We start from the raw sequence: 19,953 nt of genomic DNA, 5'->3' as shown, positions 1-19,953 counted from the left end.
TTTTTTATTTTGAGATCGTGCAAGATCTCCTTGTTAAGCCAAGCTGGTCTTTTGCCATATTTTCTATCTTTCCTACACAGCGGAATTGTTTGCTTTTGGGCCCTTAACAACGTCCCTTTGAAATACTTCCAACTCTCCTCAGTTGTTTTTCCCTTCAGTCTTGCTTCCCATGGGACCTTACCTACAAGTTCTCTGAGCTTATCAAAATCTGCCTTCCTGAAATCCATTACCTCAATTGTGCTGGTCTCCCTTCTACCTTTCCTTAAGATCATGAACTCTATTATTTCGTGATCACTGTCCCCTATACTGTCTTCCACTTTCAAGTTCTCAACTAGTTCCTCCCTATTTGTTAAAACCAAATCCAGAACAGCTTCTCCTCTGGTAGCTTTTTCAACCTTCTGAAACCGAAAGTTGTCTCCAATGCAGTCCAGAAACTTATTGGATAGCTTGTGCCTCGCTGTGTTAGTTTCCCATCATATGTCTGGATAGTTGAAGTCCCCCATCACCACAAAATCTTGGGCTTTGGATAGTTTTGTTAATTGTTTAAAAAAGGCCTCATCCACCTCTTCCACCTGGCTAAGTGGCCTGTAGTAGACTCCTAGCATGATATCACCCTCGTTTTTTACTCCTTTTAGCTTAACCCAGAGACTCTCTACACGGCTATCTCCTACGTTCATCTCCACTTCAGTCCAAGTGTGTACATTTTTAATATACAAGGCAACCCCTCCTCCCTTTTTTCCCTGTCTGTCCTTCCTGAGCAAGCCGTACCCTTCCATACCAACATTCCAATCATGCGACCCATCCCACCAGGTTTCTGTAATACCAATGATATCATAGTTGTATTTATTGGTTAGCAATTCCAGTTCTTCCTGCTTATTACCCATACTTCTCGCATTTGTATATAGGCATCTAAGATACTGATTTGATCTTGCCTCCCTGTTGTGCCCTGACCCTCCTTTCTCCTTGCCATTATAGGCCGTAGTCCCCCCCATTTCCAACCCATCTCCCAGTCCCGCACATGCAGCACTTACCTGTGGGCTTTGCTCACCTGCCCCCGTCAAACCTAGTTTAAAGCCCTCCTCACAAGGTTAGCCAGTCTGTGTCCAAACAAGGCCTTCCCGCTCCTGGAAAGGTGAACTCCATCTCCGCCAAGCAGTCCTTCCTGGAAGAGCACCCCGTGATCAAGGAAGCCGAATCCCTCCTGGTGACACCATCGTCGCAGCCAGGCATTCACCTCCAGGATGCACCTCTCTCTGCCCGGGCCCCTACCTTTGACAGGAAGGATAGAAGAGAATACCACCTGCACTCCAAACTCCTTCACCCGTACTCCCAAAGCCCAGTAGTCACACTTGATCTGCTCAGTGTCACACCTGGCAGTATCATTTGTGCCCACATGGATGAGTAGCATGGGGTAGTAGTCAGAGGGCCGGATAATCCTCGACAATGCCTCCGTAACATCTCGGATACGGGCCCCTGGCAGACAGCATACCTCTCGAGACGAGCTGTCAGGGCGACAGATGGGTGCCTCCGTTCCCCTTAGAAGAGAGTCTCCAACCACCACTACCCTACGTTTCCTACTCGCAGTGGTGGCAGGAGACTGCTTAACCTTGGTGGTGCAAGGCCTGGTCTCCTCCACTGTGGGGGGTGACTCCTTGTCTCCTGCTGAAAGTAAAGTGTAACGGTTATGTAACAACAGAGTGGGAGGGTTAGGAGCAGGGGTGGAACACTGCCTGCTGCCGGAAGTAACCAGCTGCCAGTGCTCACCCTGCACCACCGCCTCTTCCATAAGTGGCTGGTCAACAGTCCCACATCCTAGGACAGTGACCTCCGTGGACTCTACAGGAATACTATCCAGGAATTCCTCATGGCTTCGAATGCTCCTCAGCCTGGCCACCACCTCCTGTAGCTCTCCCACCTGCTGCCTGAGAGATTCCACCAGCAGGCACCTTTCACAATGGTTGTCTCCCCCAGCCTGGAGATCACTCAGTGGGAATTGCAAGCCACAAATACAGCAAGACCACACCAGGACCTGGGTAGAGGCATCCATGCTCAGGTTCTCTGTCTGGATACAGGCACAGGTGGAGGAGACAGGAGAAGTACTGGCAGAAGCGCTACGGGTCTTCATCACCATCAGTCACTCCCTCTTCAACTCACCTGTCTGCAGTCCCCTGTCCGCTTCGCTCCCCTAGTCGCACTGCTCTGGCTTTTTAAAGCCTGCTTGCCTAGGTCAGGCCTGCCCCCTTCTGAGTCACACAGGGGAAGGCTGAGCCTGAGGCTAATCAGAGGCAATCAAGGGAACAATGGCAGGCTCTCAGTCCCAACTGCCACAGAAGCTGAAACTGAAACTGCTAGCACTCACCTGGATTCAGACTCTCAATTCACACTTCAAACTGTAAAATTCAAACAGTCTGGCGCACACACACTCACACCACAGCTTGTACTCTCACCGGGTAGCCTCTTCGGCGGTGGGGTCGCTTTGCTCTCCCTCTTCAACTTCCCTGTCTGCAGTCCCCTTTGCCACAGATAAAGACTTCAGTGGACATAGTGAATAGCTGATCATAATTCTCTTTAAAAGAGCCTTTTACATATTTAGAGACTCTTAAATTTCTGCCCCAGTCTTCTCTTCTCTTTGGACTAAACTTACCCCAGTATTCTTAACATTTTCTCAGGTCATGTTTTCTAAATATATCTTTTCAGCTTCTCTCCTCTGGTTTCTCTCCAACTTACACACTTCTTTCTTGAAGTGTGACACCCAAAACAGGACACATCAGTATATGTCAGTCCTCATGGGTGCTATGGGGAGCAGAATAATTTTGGTGGAGTGATATGTTGTTTGTTCTTTTTCTCCACAGTTTATGGATATTGTGTGTTTTTAATCCCATGTATGGTTTACTTAATATGTTTTAACTTGAATGTGAGAACTATAGGTTGAACTTTTCTGGTCTAGGACTCTCTGGTCTGGCAGGACCACAGATGTTACTGGACCAGAGAGCCCATGGACCAGAGCCCTGGCTTGGGGCTGCAGATCCCCGACAGCCCTGACTTGGGGCTGCAGAGCCTGGCAATCTGCTGACAGACCCCGGGAGAGCCCTCAGTCAGTCAGCAGAGAGGGGCTGATCTTCCCTGGTCCAGCAAACTCCCTCCTTTGGGACGGGTCAGGTCCTGAAGCTGCCAGACTAGGGCATGTAATCCATTTCTGGTTCTGCTATAGTCAGATATTGTCTAGGAGCAATCTCCTTTTGCCACCATTAAATAAATGAAAAGCAGTTTACCTTACATAAAATATTAGATGGTTCTGAATAATCTGACAGGGTACATTTACCTGAATAAGTGGATTTTTTTATTTTCATTGCCACTGTGGGTTGATATAAATCACCAATTTCAGTAGTGATTTAAATTAGCAAGCAGGAAATCAGTTATTAATTTGGAACAGTGAGTGTGATTAACCTGTGGTTTAAACAACCATTTTAGTTTCTTGTATCTTCAACACAAAACACCTTTTTGGAAAATATGCTTTGTTCAGACAAGTAACTAGGCTCAATATAGAGATAACTGGATGAAATTTAATGGCCTTTGATATGCAGGTGAGGCTGGGTAATCTAATAGTCCCTTCTGGGCTTCAAATCTACATATCATTGAGTGTTCTCTGACTGTTGGGATCAAAGATCTCAAAATACTGACATAAAATAGAACTAAACCTAAACCTAATTCAGTTTTATCAGTCTAAGGGAAATAGTGAAGATACCTAAGAAGTGAGATCTTCTTAAATCTTTTTAAAGATTGGAAATATGCCACCATAATACATACATGTCTTTAAAAAAAATTGTCAGGAGATTCCGGAAATTAGTCTGGTGAGACTTACCTAATTTCCAGGGGGAACCTCTGCTCCTGATTTGTAATTAAGGATAAGTAAAATACTTAGAAAAAATATGAATTGGTACAGTTAAACCCATTCAAGTTTTTAAGGGATATTGTGATTGTCCAACATATTAGTTTTTTGAAATCTGGAATAAAATAGAAAAAATTTACTTGAAGGATAAAATTCAACAGCTTTTAATGTCATATTAATGTCATAAGAAAAATTAGAATATAATGGTGTGATAAAGGAAATATTATGGCAAGGTTAAGTTGTGGGGAGGAGAAAAGCCCAGTAAACAATTCTTTATAGTAAAGACCATTTACTAATAGGTTGCACTTAAGGTTGGGACTGTTAATATACTAAGGCTTGATCCTTTACGGCACCTAGTGACTCAAATGTGAATTGGGAATGCAGCATCTTGAGAGATCGGAATCTTGATTGGCAAAAAAAAGTAAATAGAAAACTGAAGTTTGATAACTTACTTTTGTTTAGTAAAATCTTCAGAGGTTTGAGAGACATTCTGGGTAGATTTTAACACATACAGGAATTGATGGGCATCATTGCAGATGAAATATATTAGTTATAAATGTAAAGCAATACCCTTGAGCTGAAATTATCAAAACATCTCAGCAATTGAAGAAAATATGCTTCTGCACTTTGAAATGGATGTTGTGTTATAGTACAAAATATGTGTTACAAAATAATGAAATATTGGAAAACCTCTCAAAAGAAAGTTACATTGTAGGTTATAAAGATCCTGAATATGATGATACAAAAGAAGAGGTTTTAAATATGAAAATAGATTATAAAAGTTTAGATTTCATCTTGAAGGCAGAAGTTAGAGAGGAACTGCAGTATTCGTATATTGTAAGGAGACACTAGAAATTGACCATGTGTCCCATGGGATTTTTAATCTCATTTGATACTATAAGAATAAGGAGAAAAAGAAAATAACGGGAAAGTCTCTTTAGAATAGCCTCACAAAATTCGGCTCTTCAATAGAGGTAGATAGGTTTTTTTTTTTTTTGTTCTTTGTTTTCTTTTTCCTGATGAGTGAATAAAAAGACACTTTTTCACCATCCTAATAGTAAAGGGTGGGATAAGAGATGCTGTCCCTAGGCTAATACACTTTCATGGTCATTTTTTAAAGTTGTAATAAAAGGAAGTATTGTTTCATGAAGCATATAATCAACCCATAGAATTCATTGCTCCAGGAGATCATTGGTATGTCTAGACTGCATTTTAAAACTTGTGACAGAGAGCTTCAGGTTCTGGGTCTACAGGCTTGAGCTTGCATTAGAGCTTTACGAAGAGCTGTGTAGACCTTTGGGCCCAACCCCAAACATCTATGCAGCTGTTTTTACTGTTGTATCAAGAGATTAGGACTATAGACAAGGGCTCTGAGGCTTACGATGGATTTTAAAATGCAGCCTAGGTATACTCCAACCCATTGGGGTCTATTCTTCACTGAGATTTTAACTGTTAATGCAGCGTAATACAGTTTACAATTAGTCTGAGCTATTGCAGTGTAGACAGTGTCTGTGGTTGGTGAGTGGCTGATGCAACTATATCAATAAGTTAATCTCAGCATAGAAGATATAATTTTTAAGTACCATTTTTTAATTCAAAGTTGACAGAAAAACTTTGTAACTATTGTCACTTTGGATTATTCAAATTCATGTGATGCCGTGGAAAAAAACTTCATACTGCAGGAGTATAAATGCTTAGATGTAACACCTATCCTTTCAGATATAATCAATGATACTTCAACATTTTTATTTTTAACTGTATTGGTTAATTCACATTATTCATAAAGGACTATCATTTAAGTTTTGTAAATGTATCAAAATATATTCAATTAATCTGTTGTTGGGAATTTCCCTATTGTAGTTGTTTTGATTACACTTTTCCCTAGAAACCTTCCCAGTTCTTTCTCAAAATTCTAACTAGCTAGTTTCTCTAATTGAGTAACATGATCTCCCTTTACATTCTTCCCTAATTGTAACTTAGGCAGCCAAGAGAGGCTTTTCCCCCCAACTAAGCCCCTTAGCAGAATACAGGTCTCAGCTAGTTAGGAAATATAGAGAAAGAAGTATTGAGGTGTTCGTAATAAATGGTTTTGATAAATCCTCTATCTCTGAGTCCTCTTTTAAAAGCTTTGAATGTACTCTGATCATTTGATTCTCAAATCCATCTCACCCTTCCCTGTCATAAAAAGGATTTCCACGTGAACAACACCTTTGTTCCAAAGTGCAATATGGAGATCCACCTGTGTCTAGAGAAAGCGATAGTTGCTAGGAAAGGAGTATGGTGTCCACCAGCATGAACAGAGGTCAGGAGGGAAAGATAAAATCTTATTCAGATGGATTTTTGTGGTTTGGATCCCGCTCTCGAAGGCCCAATAGTGTGGTGGGTAGAAGCAGGGCATACCAGAAGCATGGAACTGGGATAATCAAGGACAAATCTTAAGGAGAAGAACCTCTGGAGACTTTCTCTTTTTTAGTCCCTGCTATGTATTCCCTCACAAGAGGGGACAGTTGAGCTTGTAGAATTGTGGATACTTTAGGAACTTCTAATAAGTGAATCAGATTCTGGTGAAACACCCTTTCTGATTTTACATGGTTTTTTTTTCTGGAGTTTATCTATCTGTTTCAGTGCTCAGAGTTAAATGGGTCTCCCAGCACAGCATTGAACTGAGACATCTAGTTGATAATATTTCTGTAATATTGTGAATATGCTGTACTTAAAGTCCAGAATTTGGAACTGAAGTATTGATGTTCATTAGACCAATAAACTAAAATTTGTATACTCTCCTTAAAGCTATTTAAGTTTCTCGGTGAGACTATACGTGTGTACGTATGCAAAATGTTGTATGTGAATAAAATATATATTCATAAACACAGTTTTGCTAAATGAATATTTGTTGCTTATTTTTGGTTATACTTGTAGAGCTGTTATTGTGGTAAGAGGGCTTAATTTTGGTCTATTGTACTTCAGATAAAATGACTTTCACATTTTACATGTTATCTTTCTAGACTTCTTGAACAATTAAATTTCTTAGCAGTTGAGACTGTGTAAAGCATTTATCAATTTTACTGTCATCTTAGTTACTCAATCCTTGTTACATATCTTGCACTTAATTTTTTTAAAATTTAAAATGATTTTTCCCCATTTAGGTACATTTTACATCAACTCTTTACAGGGTCAGATAACACAACTGAAATATAGACAGCTAAAGGACTGGGGGGGGGGGGGGGGAGAAGCATGTATAGCAAGACAGCAAATTGTAATGTTCAAAGTATTAGCTTAATATAACTAAGATAACATTAGTTTGCTTTTTTTCTGAAAGCCTTTAGTGATAAACTTTTTTGCTTCTTTTCTGTTTCAGCATAAAAGCCGGGCGTCTCCTCTCATACATTCCATATCAGCTTTACACCAAGCAGTCAAGTGTTCAGAAAGGTCTCAATTTTAATACCATATGCAAACCTGAAGATCCCATGCCAGGTCCTAGCAATATAGCTAAAGAGCTCAACAACAGGGTGTAAGTGTTTCCAGTCTGTTGAAGCTGTTGATTTGCCAGCTATAATCAGTTTTAAATAAGTGATAAAATGCTATACAAATATTATCTCAAAGCATTTTACAAAGGAAGTTGTGTGTCACTGTCCACATTTTACAGATGGAAAATTAGAGGCATAGAGAGATTGAAATAAGTTGTCTAGGATCCCATAGCTAGAACTAGAAGAACCCATATCTCCTGTTTTTGATTCCATTGCCTTGGCTCCTGTACCATAGTGTTTCTGTTATAGGATGTAGTGAACATACTACACAACTGTATGAAAACAATGTGTGTTTCACACATTAAGGCTACGTCCAGACTACAAGCCTCTTTCGAAAAAGCAAGCCCCTTTTTCGAAAGAGAGCACCCAGGCAGTCTGGATGCTGTCTTTTGAAAAAGCCCTGTTTGCATTCAAGAACGCCTTTTTTTGAAAGAGCACTTTTGAAAAAAGGCATTCTTCCTCATAAAATGAGGTTTTTCTGTGGTTGAAAAAACTGCCACATTCTTTCGATTTAATTTCAAAAGCAATCTAGACGCAGGTGAAGTTTTTTTGAAAAAAGGCCACTTTTTTTCGAAAAAACCCTGTTGTCTAGACACACCCTAAGAGAATCTGGTCAGATATACAGAAATTATGTCTTTGATTTAAGATGATTATTCCTTTTGATAAAGGTTTGGAGCAAGTATGAATTAGGGATGTTAAATCCCATTTAATTTTTTAACTGGGGCAGATGGGGGCCGAGGGGTTCCTATGGCGGGCAGGGAGCCCCACTGATTAACCAGAACTGCTATGCGGGTGATGCTTACCAGATAATTGGTTAACCTTGCATGTCCCTGTATAAATGAATATAGTTAATAATATGTTTGAAAATAAGTTTAAAATGCAGAACTAGCTTGTAGACATTGTTGCAACTGAAAATTTAGCAAACCTCAAAGGGTGGATACGTATGCATAAGGAAAAGTAATTGTATTATGAAGCATTTTAAAAAAAGAACAAAATTGGAGGGAAAATAGACTCTAGCAGCTGTCGTTATAAGTCAGTCTCTAAGGGTATGTCTACACTGCTACCCTAGTTTGAACTAGGATGGCTAATGTAGGCATTCGAACTTGTAAATGAAGCCCGGGATTTAAATATCCCGGGCTTCATTTGCATGTTCCTGGGCGGGCGTCATTTTTAAATGCCTGTAGTTCGAACTACCTGCCCGCGGCTACACGCGGCATGGACTAGGTAGTTCGAATTAAAGCTCCTAATTTGAACTACCGTTACTCCCGTTATTCCTCCTGCAATAAGGAGTAACGGTAGTTCAAATTAGGAGCTTTAATTCGAACTACCTAGTCCATGCCGCGTGTAGCCGCGGGCAGGTAGTTCGAACTACAGGCATTTAAAAATGGTGCCTGCCCAGGAACATGCAAATGAAGCCTGGGATATTTAAATTACGGGCTTCATTTGCAAGTTCAAATGCCTACATTAGCCACCCTAAATTCAAACTAGGGTGGCAGTGTAGACATACCCTAACAGATTTGAGAGGGAGTGAGGCTAAGAAAAAATTTCCTCCATGGGCAGATTATTCCATAATTGCCCGCTTTGGGTGTCTTGCAGATTTCCTCTGACATCTAGTATTGGCTAGAGCCCTAGAAAGGATATTGGATTAGATGGGCCTCAGGTCAGATTCAGAATGATGGTTGTTTCTATATGTCACACACAACATCATTTAATACTTGTTTTAGTAGATTATAGACCCGGCATAGCAACTCTCAAGTATGTTTCAGTTTATTATGAAATTGGTGACAAATGAAAGTGCTATAGTATGCACATACATAACATTTCTTTTTTTCCTTACATCCATATGTGATATTATAGTCATCTGAACCCTATTTTAATGTTGATGGTAATTTGGGGATGAAAAGAATATTCATACTTTTATAAATATCTGTTTAACATGGCTATTATGAATGTTAAAACTTACTTGGATACTATGACTATTAAATAAGTGCCACTGGGAAAAACATTTTTACAAACACATAGCTATTTGAAAATATTGTTGATCTGTATAATGTAGTTTATAATTGCAGTAATCTTAAATGAATTACTGTCTCAACTAATTGGCTTTCTGGTCTTATTTACATATCAGGTAGCTAATTACCAATTGCTTTTTGGATGTGTGTTTAAATGGCTTTCTGTGGGAGTATGTAGACCAAGAAGCCACTTAATTTTGGAAAAGTCTAATTTTAAACCCTCTTATGTTCATTGGTATTATTATAATATTTCTTTTTGAGGTAAAAGTTTTGTGTTCACACAGTATCAAGGTAAAAGTAAAGAGCTAATATACCTGTGGTACAACACTTGTTTTTTGTTTTTTTTAATATCCATAACGTGCAAACAGTGTTTCTTAAAGAAAACAAATCTCTAAAAGCCATAACTATTGAGTTTATAGATCTGGAACAAGTTTTAGCTAGGAGAAGATGAGATGGATTTCAGCAAACTATTTTAAATCTCCTAAAAGGAGAAATAGATTTTTGATCTTTGCACTGAACACTTTCTGTTATACAAGGGTATAAAAATTACATCTTAGATAAAAATGGAAGTCATTCCCTTCCAGTAACCTTACATTATTAGCTTCAGTCAGGTAGCCGAGTTAGTCTGTAACAAGAAAAACTTAAAAAACAACAAATTGTAGCACCTTAAAAACTAACAAAACATGTAAATGGTATCATGAGCTTTCGTGGGTACAACCCACTTCTTCAAATGACAGGAGTGTTAGAAGTCCAGATCCAAGAATAAATAAGGGAAGGAGAAGGGAAAAAAAACAGGAAAAAAGAAGAGACAGTACATTATTAGTGCTTTCCAACCAGTGGTTAATTTTTTTCCAAATTATTGTGTTGCTCATGTTATTTCATCAAATTTTATCTTACTGAACAGCTAGTGAAAGTTTTTTCTAATAAGAGAACATTATTAATACAGGAGTAATCTTTAACTCTTATATTAATAATACTATAGCAAATCTGCAAAAGTTTGTACACAAAATTCTGACCTTTTGTGGTGAAAGATCATAGTTCAAACTCAGAAATTAAAGCCATGTAATCTTCTGGTAGATTATTAGAGGTAGGAGTTTGCATTTGAGCATTCAGAATCCCTAAATTATGTATATTATTTGTAGATGGATATGTAAACACTTAAGTTACTTCTTAATTAACTGATATTTGTTTTCTGTAAGATTATTAACTGACACTTTCTTATCTGTTTTAGAAATTGCATAATAAAAATGTATGAGACTGAAAATGAGATCAAAGCTAATGGAATCAATAGCTGGAATGAGGAAGAAAAAGAAGAAAATGAAGATTTAGTTTTTATGGAGCTGGAGCAAGTCTTTCCTGGGAGGAAACAAAATGGAATTCAACATCACAAAGACAGTGCTGCCATTTTTAATGGACACACTCCCAATTCTACCAGTGCCTTACAGACACAGGATTGTGTGGTGCCCTCTGGCAACAGAGTTGCAAGCAGGTTCTCTCCAGGCTCTCTGCAGGAGGACGGAAAGACTGAAAAAGGCATCATTGACTTTAGAGACTGCACAATGCAGCAGTTGCAGGAAAGCAACAAAAACACAGACCTTTTAAAGAATCCACATAGGACTATGAGTAATTCATTCTCATCTTCATCTTTGCACAGTAATACTAAAATAAATGGTGCTCACCACTCCACTGTTCAGGGGCCTTTAAGCACAAAAAGCACTTCTTCAGTACCTACTCATAGCAAGGCCACTACCTTATCATTGTCCAAACCTTTGGACTGCAGTTTTATTTCTGACTTTTATTCTCGTTCAAGATTGCATCACATATCTACATGGAAGTGTGAATTGACAGAATTTGTCAATGCCCTGCAGAGAAAAAACAATGGTGTCTTCCCGGGAAGGGAAAAATTAAAAAAATTGAAAGCAGGCAGGTCTGCACTTATGATAGCTGACACAGGTAGATATTTAAGACAGCTTACTTAAAGATATCCTGTTCCTTCAGTCTTATAGTAGGCAGCTGATTAAGATTAGACATGTTAGCTTTCTGTATTCGACACATTGAGGTTATATGAAATAGTTATTTATGTGATTTTTTTTTTTTTTTTGTAAATCAAAGTCTAAAGGACCTTCATTTTTTAGTTTTAAAAGCAAATTATGATTTAGTATGAAATTCAGTTGTAAATAAAAATCTTTACTGCAGAATTAATTAATTTTTCCAGAGCTTGCCAAGCTATTTTGGATTCCTGAGGATAAACACTTTTATCTTACAAAGGATTGTTTTGACTGCCTGTGCTAAGGTTTGTGTCTGTGTAGGTACACTGGGGACCAAAATTCCCATTATAGGGAAGGTTTAAAGTCATTCAACACTTCTTCTCTTGTGAGCAGAGAAGAGATTATTGAGAGAGAAGGACTGCTCTGATCCATGATCAAAAAGTGAAGACACTTTCCATTGCAGATTGAATTTTAAAACGATTAAAACTTAGTTATTCGTATATATAGTAACTCCTGGAAATAGACTTGTTTTTGTAGGATGAAGAATGTTAATTGTGAGAACGTAAAAAAAGGGATAACATGGCTATGATGTCTCACTTAGTAGACATTACATTTTGTTTTTAAACTTATAGCTACATTTCCACAATATTCTTATTCTATTGTATTCTATTCCACAATATTGTATTCTGTTTAGTGCATTTAATAGTACATTTTATTTTTTCTTGAAAGGCGGTCAAATAGTTGGGTGGGGTAGGTTATGAAAAAACTGCTATATTTGGAAACATCTTTATAAGTCCTTGATAACTAACATGAGTACTGCAAAAATTTGTAAATTAGGTTTCAAAATTTTGTTTGTATTTGTTTATACCAGGTAATGTTTCTGTCTTAAGTTCATCCAAGCATCAGCGCTGTATAATGCACATGGATATGGATTGCTTCTTTGTATCAGTGGGTATTCGAAATAGGCCTGATCTCAAAGGTCAGTTTTCATATATTTTTAAATGTCAGAAATTAGTTAGGCAACACTGAAAATGCACTTGCTGACAACAAGAAAAATAGATTGGGTGAGTGCTTTTCTTCTAATAATTTTACCTGGTGGTGTGAGAGTACTGCTGTCATATTGCCAGGTTGTACTGCTCAGTGCCCCACACTCAGTGGATACATGTGGAAGGAAAAAGTGGAATTTTCCTTGTTGCCTCCTTTCCAGCATGTAGTACCACAGGAAAAAAAGAAAATAGTTTTTTTCCACTCTCAGCAGTTAAAAGTGTGAAAAGTAGAGATATATTACCCCTTCAAAATTAGAAATGGGGAGAGAGCTCAGCTGTATCTGAACCCTGTTGGGATGACTTATCTTTTATTATTAAGTATAGGCAACCTGAATTTGAGTGTTTTCTAATTTAGAAGTGCCTGATTTTTGCAAACCTAAATGGTCTTTTAGCATGTTATTTCCTATTTAAATTCCTAGTGTTTTTATTGGTGGGCGGAGGGATGTTAAAACTAAAGAACAGAAATTACATCACATGGAACGGTTTTGAACCTCTCCTGCATGAGTCGTCAGCAGACTGAGTGCACTTGTAGATCCACAGCACAGATCTCTCCCTGACAAACTAAAGGAGTAACTGGTAGCAAAACTAGGCAGTTATTTTTTCCAGTGTCCTAAAGGGGTCACGGATGTCTTCCCGTGGGGTTGCCGGCTGGGGGCTGAGCCCAGCTGTTGGTGGCCACGCGGTACTTAGATCCGGACAGGGTCTGGGCATGCAGCATGGCACAGCATTTAGATCCGGTTGGCTAGTGGCTGGGCCCAGCAGTTGGTGGGCCCCGCTATGCGGGGATCACAGATCTAAAAAGGTTGCACACCACTGTCTTACACAACTGTTTGCCAGAGAGCAATATTGGTAATCAGAAATCCTGAGGTTACGTCCTGGCTGTGGAAGGAGAAGTGGTCACACAGTTACAAACAGGACAGATAATTGTATAGATCTGGCAGACACATTCTGGAAGTCAGTGTGTATACCAAAAGTGATTTTCTTTTTGTTATCCCAGCTGTAAATAGTAAGAATGATACTTGCCTGTCTTCTAAGGTAAGAAATATGTGACCTTGCTTAATAAGGACTGTCAATTGGAAAAGGAGAGAATAGAACTTATTGTCTCCTTGGCCCTAGCTCAGATATCTTCCCCACAGAACAAAAGACATTTTACTGCCCTGCATATACAGGCCTTTTTTCCTTTACTACGCAGAAGTCTATGGGGTTTGGGAGAAAATGCATACAGAAGGACGTTGAGGCAAGGAATCATGCTCAATGCAGATGGAATGTTCAGAGATTTTAGCATTTAGATGTACTGTGCAAATGGCAATTTTATTAAGTTTATATATCTACCAGTTCTGGATATATTTTCATAGGGATGTGGGTGCCTCTTGGATACTAGGGTTATTCCCCTCCCAAATTTCAAATATCTGTTCCAAAGTATGGAGAGATGATCTAGAGTTTCAGTTCATATATATTGCACTGTTTATGCTGAAGTGTTTGAAAAACTTCAGCCTGAGAGAGACAAGCATGGAAAAGTTTAGAGATGATTAAAATTGCAAAAGTTCAGACCTGAATGGCTGACTTAAGTGTTGGTGTGATCTTGCACCATTTTAGTTAAATTGTTTCAGATGTGTTTTACTCTCTCACTCTCACTCTCACTCTCACACAACCTGGGTTAAATGACAGGGGCAAATAAAATGATTTAAGACGGCAATGCATAGAAGTTGCAATGGTTTGACTAAATTGGTACAATATCAGATGTCTAGTTAAGCTCTGAATCTTCTGCTTAGGGAAGCCATTCCACAGAAACTAACATAGTTGAAATCCTTTGAAACAAAAACTGAAAATTCTTTCCCCTCCCTCTCCCTTTGACCTGAAATTCTAACCAGTTAAGTAACTTGATGTTTCTAATATATGTCACTTCCTTAACTGCTGATTCCTTAGTGCCAGATTATATAACTCTGAAAGAATGGTGTTGAAATAAATGAAAAAAATTAAACATTGTTAGAAACTTTGCCTTGGCATGATATTACTATAAATGTTTATTATATACTGATTTTAATTATTCTTCATAGGAAAACCAGTGGCTGTTACCAGCAACAGAGGAGCAGGAAGGGCACCCCTTCGGCCTGGTGCAAACCCACTACTGGAATGGCAATATTACCAGAATAAGATATTGAATGGCAAAGCAGGTACAAATAAGACTGATTTTTTTAAATCACAGTACTGCTGAAGAATCTTACTGAATTTTTTTTTTTTAAATTTAGGATAAGTACTTTTCATTGAGTTGACCTCAGAAAGAGGGAGAAATTTAATTTTTTATAAGATGGTGTTCTCTAGCAACAATATAAATTTCTTCTGTAATAGTTTGCTATCATGACATTCTGCTAATTAATTTAGTTGAGAATGGGGATATATTTTAAGGTAATTTATTTATTTCCTTTTTTGGTTAAGGGTGGGAATAAAGTATATTGTTTCAGTAAATGTGTGTGTTCTATTTTAAAATAACATAAGCATGTAACAGGGGTGGGCAAGAAACGGCCCATGGGCCATTTCCAGCCCACCACACTGTTTGATCTGGCCTGCCCTGTTGCACCCCTGCCACCAGGCCAGCCGAGATGTGGAGGCGGACACACGAAGTCTCCTCCTCCCGCCAGGAGTGCGTGGCACCAAAACAGTTTGCAGTTCCTTCTACGTGTCGTGTGCTCCGACCAGGTGGGGCTGAGAGACTTTGCGCACTCCTCTGTCCTCAGGCCAGTTGGGGTTTGAGGGCAGGGGAGCATGCACAGTCCTCTTCTCTACTGCCCAAAGACGTGCAGCACCAGAGGGATCTTCCAGCTGTTCAAAATGGCTGGCAGTTCCCTCTAAGCGGGAGGGTGAGACCTCCTGTGCCTCCCCTGCTCCATGGGGAGTGCAAAAGTCTCTCTGCCCCGGCATGTGACTCCTAGAGGGCCCTGCCCCTTCTACCGGAGGCTCTGCCCCTTCCAGGGCTGGCTCACAGCCACTGCCAACATTAGTGAAGTGGCCTCCCTATAAGAATTATTGCCTACCCCTGACATAAACCATCTATGATCACTTACACCTGAGTCAGTGTATCACAGAGGAGCTAGTACAAATTATCAAAAGTTAAGGTTGCTAAAAAGACTTATTAGAAAGCAGAGGAGAGATGTAGAAACAGCAGCATGTTACCAATGAGAAACTGGCTGCTTAAATATAATTATAGACCTTAAAGCTATATATGTTTGAAACCGTAGACTTAATGTAGCTTCCTTTTAGAATAGTTTAGTTGCTGGAAAGCCTGTGAAGAATTCAGTTAATTCTGTCCTCGCTTCAATATTATTTCCTCCAATGGACAAACGTCTGATATTGATTATCAAAGAATTTATCCTTCTCCCACAATACTTTAGACATTGTTTTTCTTACATTTTATATTCTGAAATAGCAATATACAAGTGTCAACAATAAATTACTGTTAACATTTAAGACTAGGTGTATTATTCAATCTGAAGTATTTTTAGTATGAAAAAGTGGAACATTAAAAATAAATAACTTGCTTTATATTTATTCTCCTGGCTATATTGTTAATTTTCTTAGTTCTTCTTCAAGTGATGTCCCCATGTGTGCTCCATGTTGGTATCGGGCTCGTCCCAGCGCCATGGATCAGAGACTTTTACAGTAGTGTCCAGTTGGGCTGCACATGCACTACAGGCAGGTGGTTTTCCTGCCTTTGAAGTTAGCACACGTAGCCTGACTCCTCTCAGTTCCTTCTTTGCTGCCCTCTGCTATGGATGGAGCTCCAACCTCTCTCTTCCACATGTCATTTCTGTGGAAGAAAAGAAAGAAAATTAGATAAATATTGTAGACTTACCTGTTCCTGCTTGTTTTTCTTTTGTTAAACAGTTCATAGTTTAAAAAAAACCAGTTTTTACTTCACCTTTATATAGTTAATAAAGATAACAGCTTACTGCCGTACAGCAGCAAGCTGCAGTGAGCTACAAACCCCCTTCCCCCCGCCCAAAAAAATAAGAGAGCGCTTTACTCATCAATAAAAGCGACGAGGAGTCCTGTGGCACCTTATAGACTAACTGAAGTGTAGGAGCATAAGCTTTCGTGGGCAAAGACCCACTTCGTCAGATGCATCTGACGAAGTGGGTCTTTGCCCACGAAAGCTTATGCTCCTACACTTCAGTTAGTCTATAAGGTGCTACAGGTCTCCTCATCGCTTTTGCAGATTCAGACTAACACGGCTACCCCTCTGATACTTTACTCATCAATAAGAGTCACAGCAGCAAGCGGCATAGTTTACCACCTGACGAAATGCTGGGCTCTCCCAGCTTCAAAAAATGTGAGAAATGCTGGGACACTATGCCAGCCTCTGATAGCCAAAGCAAATGCATAAGCTATCTGGGAGAGACGCATGTTTCACAAAAATGAATTCATTGTCGCAGTCTGACCGAGAGTTTGCAAGGACAGAGATCTCAGAATGTTTATGCCGTCCTTTGATAAAGCCCTAGCTGGACCCCCATCCACATAGCTGGGGCAATAAGGGCTTGGACACAACCTCCCCCCAGGGGAACCTCTCAAGCCCTTCACTGCAAAGAGCGCATTCAAAAATGAAGTCCCCACCAGCCCGCTCCCTCCCGTCACGAATTAGTAAGGGAGATGAACCAGGCACCTCAGACATTGAAAAATCGCAAGCCTCCTCACTAATAGGCTCAAAAACACAGATTGGAGACTTTTACAGCAGTGACCAGTCGGACTGCACATGAGCAAGAGGCACGTGATGTTCCCGCCTTTGAAGTTAGCGCACACAGCCCACCCAAACTCAGGCACAGAACCTGGTGGGGTGCCCTTCCACCAAGATCAATCATCCAAACAAATCACTTGGGCGCCTCGCTTCTAGATAAGGATGCCTGCTTGCAGCAACAATATGTGCAAATGAAGTGGTCCAGCAATGAGTCCAGGTTTCATTTCAACCTGCTAGAGCTTCGAGCAGTTCACAACACATGCAAACACTTCCTCCCATACATTCAAGGATCTTCAGTGCGTATCCTTACCGACAATATGACCACAATGTTCTACATGAACCACCAAGGGGGCACCAGATCCCCTTCCATAAGTGCTGAGGTGATTTGGCTCTGGAATTGGTGTATTCGCTACAACATAACCATCACAGCGGCATGCCTACCTGGGTACAAGAATATCATGGCTGATACCCTTAGCTGTCACTTTGTCACAGAGAACCTATGTGAATTGAACAGTCGAGTCACCCATGTTCTATTCCAACTTCTGGGTTCACCGCAGCTAGACCTCTTTGCCACCAGTCAAAATTCCAAATGCTCCCAATACTGTTCAAGAGCGGGCATAGAGCACAACTGTTTGGGAGACGCAATGCTCTTCTCATGGAATACTCGCCTCTTAAATGCCTTTCCTCATGTCCCTCTGATCCCCAGAATTCACCACAAGATACAGACAGACGGGGCCCATGTAATTCTAATAGCCCCAGCTTGGTCTCGGCAGACATGGTTTCCAAGTTTTTATCAACTATCTCTACGACCTCCCTGCCCACTTCTGATTTGCCCGGATCGCCTCTCCCAGAGTGAGGGTGTGATCCTTCATCTCCAGCCACAAACACTGTACCTGATGGCATCGTCTCTATCTGGTCCTCGGAAGTGAAGCCACAGTGCTTGCAACAAGTAAGAACTGTACTAGTACATAGCAGAAGACAAACTATACGTAATACTTATCTGCTGAAATGGCAACCATTTATACAGTAGTGCACCTCTCAAGGGAGTCCAGCATTCTATGGCTCCACTCCACTTAATCCTGGAATTCATCATGCACCTAAAACAAAAATTTATCTCTCTTATCACTCAGAGTTCACCTGGCTGCTATCATGGCTTTTTACCCCCGATAGATTCTCCATATTTGCCCACCCCATCTCTAAGAAGTTTTGGAAAGGCCTAAAGAACCTTCACGCACCACGTACACCCATACCTTCCATGTGGGATTTAGAGCTGGTCTTCCACTCACTCACAAAACCACCCTTCGAACCAATGGCACTTTCATCACTTACCTTTCTCATCATGAAAATGCTGTTCCTGCTGGCAGTCACGTCTGCAAGAAGGGTTAGTGAACTTACAGCTCTCATGGCCCCACATCCATAAGCAAACTTTCACAAAAAATTATTCTACAATCCCACCCCTCTTTCTTATCCAAAATTTTTTCTGAATTTCATATCAATGAACCAATAGTTCTTCCCACTTTCTACTCCAAACCGCATCACTTCAGGGACAAAACCATATTGCGCACACTGGATGTGAGAAGGGCCATTGCCTTCTATTTAGACAGGACTCAGTCTTTTTGACTATCATGGAGACTGCTTGTGTCTATGGCCAAAAGGTCTAAGGGAAAACCACTCTCTTCCCAGCATACATCAGAACTATGTCCTGTCTTACCACTTGCTACTCATTCCAGAATAGAGCATTACCCATGACTCCCAAAGCTCATTCCACCAGAGCGATGCAATGTTAGCTGTCTTCCTCAGGGGAATGTCGCTCCATGAAATATGTCAAGCAGCCACGTGGTCGTCTAACCACCTATTTATGAAGCACTGTGCAATTCTACCATGACTGACATCGGAAACCGCAGTAGCTACTATGATCCTCTCCATGGCCTGCAACAAGTAGCTGAAGCCCGCTTACCATTTAACTGGGCACTGCTACATAGTCACCAACAGTGGAGCACCATGGGAACATCACTCGAAGAAAGAGAAGTTACTCATTCGGTGCAGTAAAAATGGTTCTTCGAGATATGTGCTCCGTGGGTGCTCCCCTACCCACCCTCTTCCCCACTTCTTCGGGCATTAACAACTTGCCAGAAAGGCATCAAAGAAGAAACAGAGAGGATTTGGGCTGCGTGCACTAACTTCAGAGGCGGGAACACCCACGTGCCTCTTGCTCATGTGCAGTCTGACTGGTCACTGCTGTAAAAGTCTCCGATCTGTGGCAATGGGACGAGCCCGACCCCAACAGAGGAGCACCCACAGGGACTCTCATCTCAAAGAACCATCATTACTGCATTGAGTAAGTAACTTATTTTGTAAACGTTTAAAGAAGTTTTTAACCATTACCATTTAATTTCAGCTTGATTTCTAGAAATCAGATTTTTTTTTTAACTTCTTATATCATCAGCAGATGCAACAAGTAGTGTTGGATTAGAATACATACCACAGTAACTTGTTGATGTGCAAGGTAGAATAGAATAGAATATTCCACAACTATGTTGTTTCTGTAGTATTAAGAGTAAAAAGTTGTCTTTGTCAATAAATTAAGCAGATCTTGGGGGGAAAAATAGAAAGCAGATATCTGCCATAATAAATTCCTTGTATTTGTTGTTTTGCAGTAGCATAATCGCAACCTAAATCAGAAAGAAAGTAAAAAAAAATTAGAACCATTGGCCCTTCATCTTTTCTTAGTGCCTTTTAGGATATTCAGTACTAAGTCTAAT

At 40.1% G+C, this 19,953-nt stretch overlaps 1 protein-coding gene across 5 annotated transcripts in view; it reads left to right on the top strand.

The window, feature by feature from the left end:
* Nucleotides 1-19,953, top strand: part of REV1 (REV1 DNA directed polymerase) — a 110,518-nt gene that overhangs the window by 32,706 nt on the left and 57,859 nt on the right. For 4 of the 5 annotated variants that reach the window (XM_075916874.1, XM_075916871.1, XM_075916879.1 and 1 more), the window contains 4 exons: nt 7,248-7,400; nt 10,660-11,381; nt 12,288-12,395; nt 14,520-14,636. In XM_075916874.1, coding sequence (XP_075772989.1) covers nt 7,248-7,400; nt 10,660-11,381; nt 12,288-12,395; nt 14,520-14,636 — 1,100 coding nt within the window. The remainder of the gene's footprint in view (nt 1-7,247; nt 7,401-10,659; nt 11,382-12,287; nt 12,396-14,519; nt 14,637-19,953) is intronic. The other variant, XM_075916886.1, reaches the window with a different exon arrangement.

Source organism: Pelodiscus sinensis, chromosome 1 (genome assembly GCF_049634645.1).
Source record: "Pelodiscus sinensis isolate JC-2024 chromosome 1, ASM4963464v1, whole genome shotgun sequence".
Taxonomy (NCBI): domain Eukaryota; kingdom Metazoa; phylum Chordata; order Testudines; family Trionychidae; genus Pelodiscus; species Pelodiscus sinensis.
The sequence above is the reverse complement of the archived record's forward strand: the minus strand, read 5'-3'. Positions and strand labels throughout refer to the sequence as shown.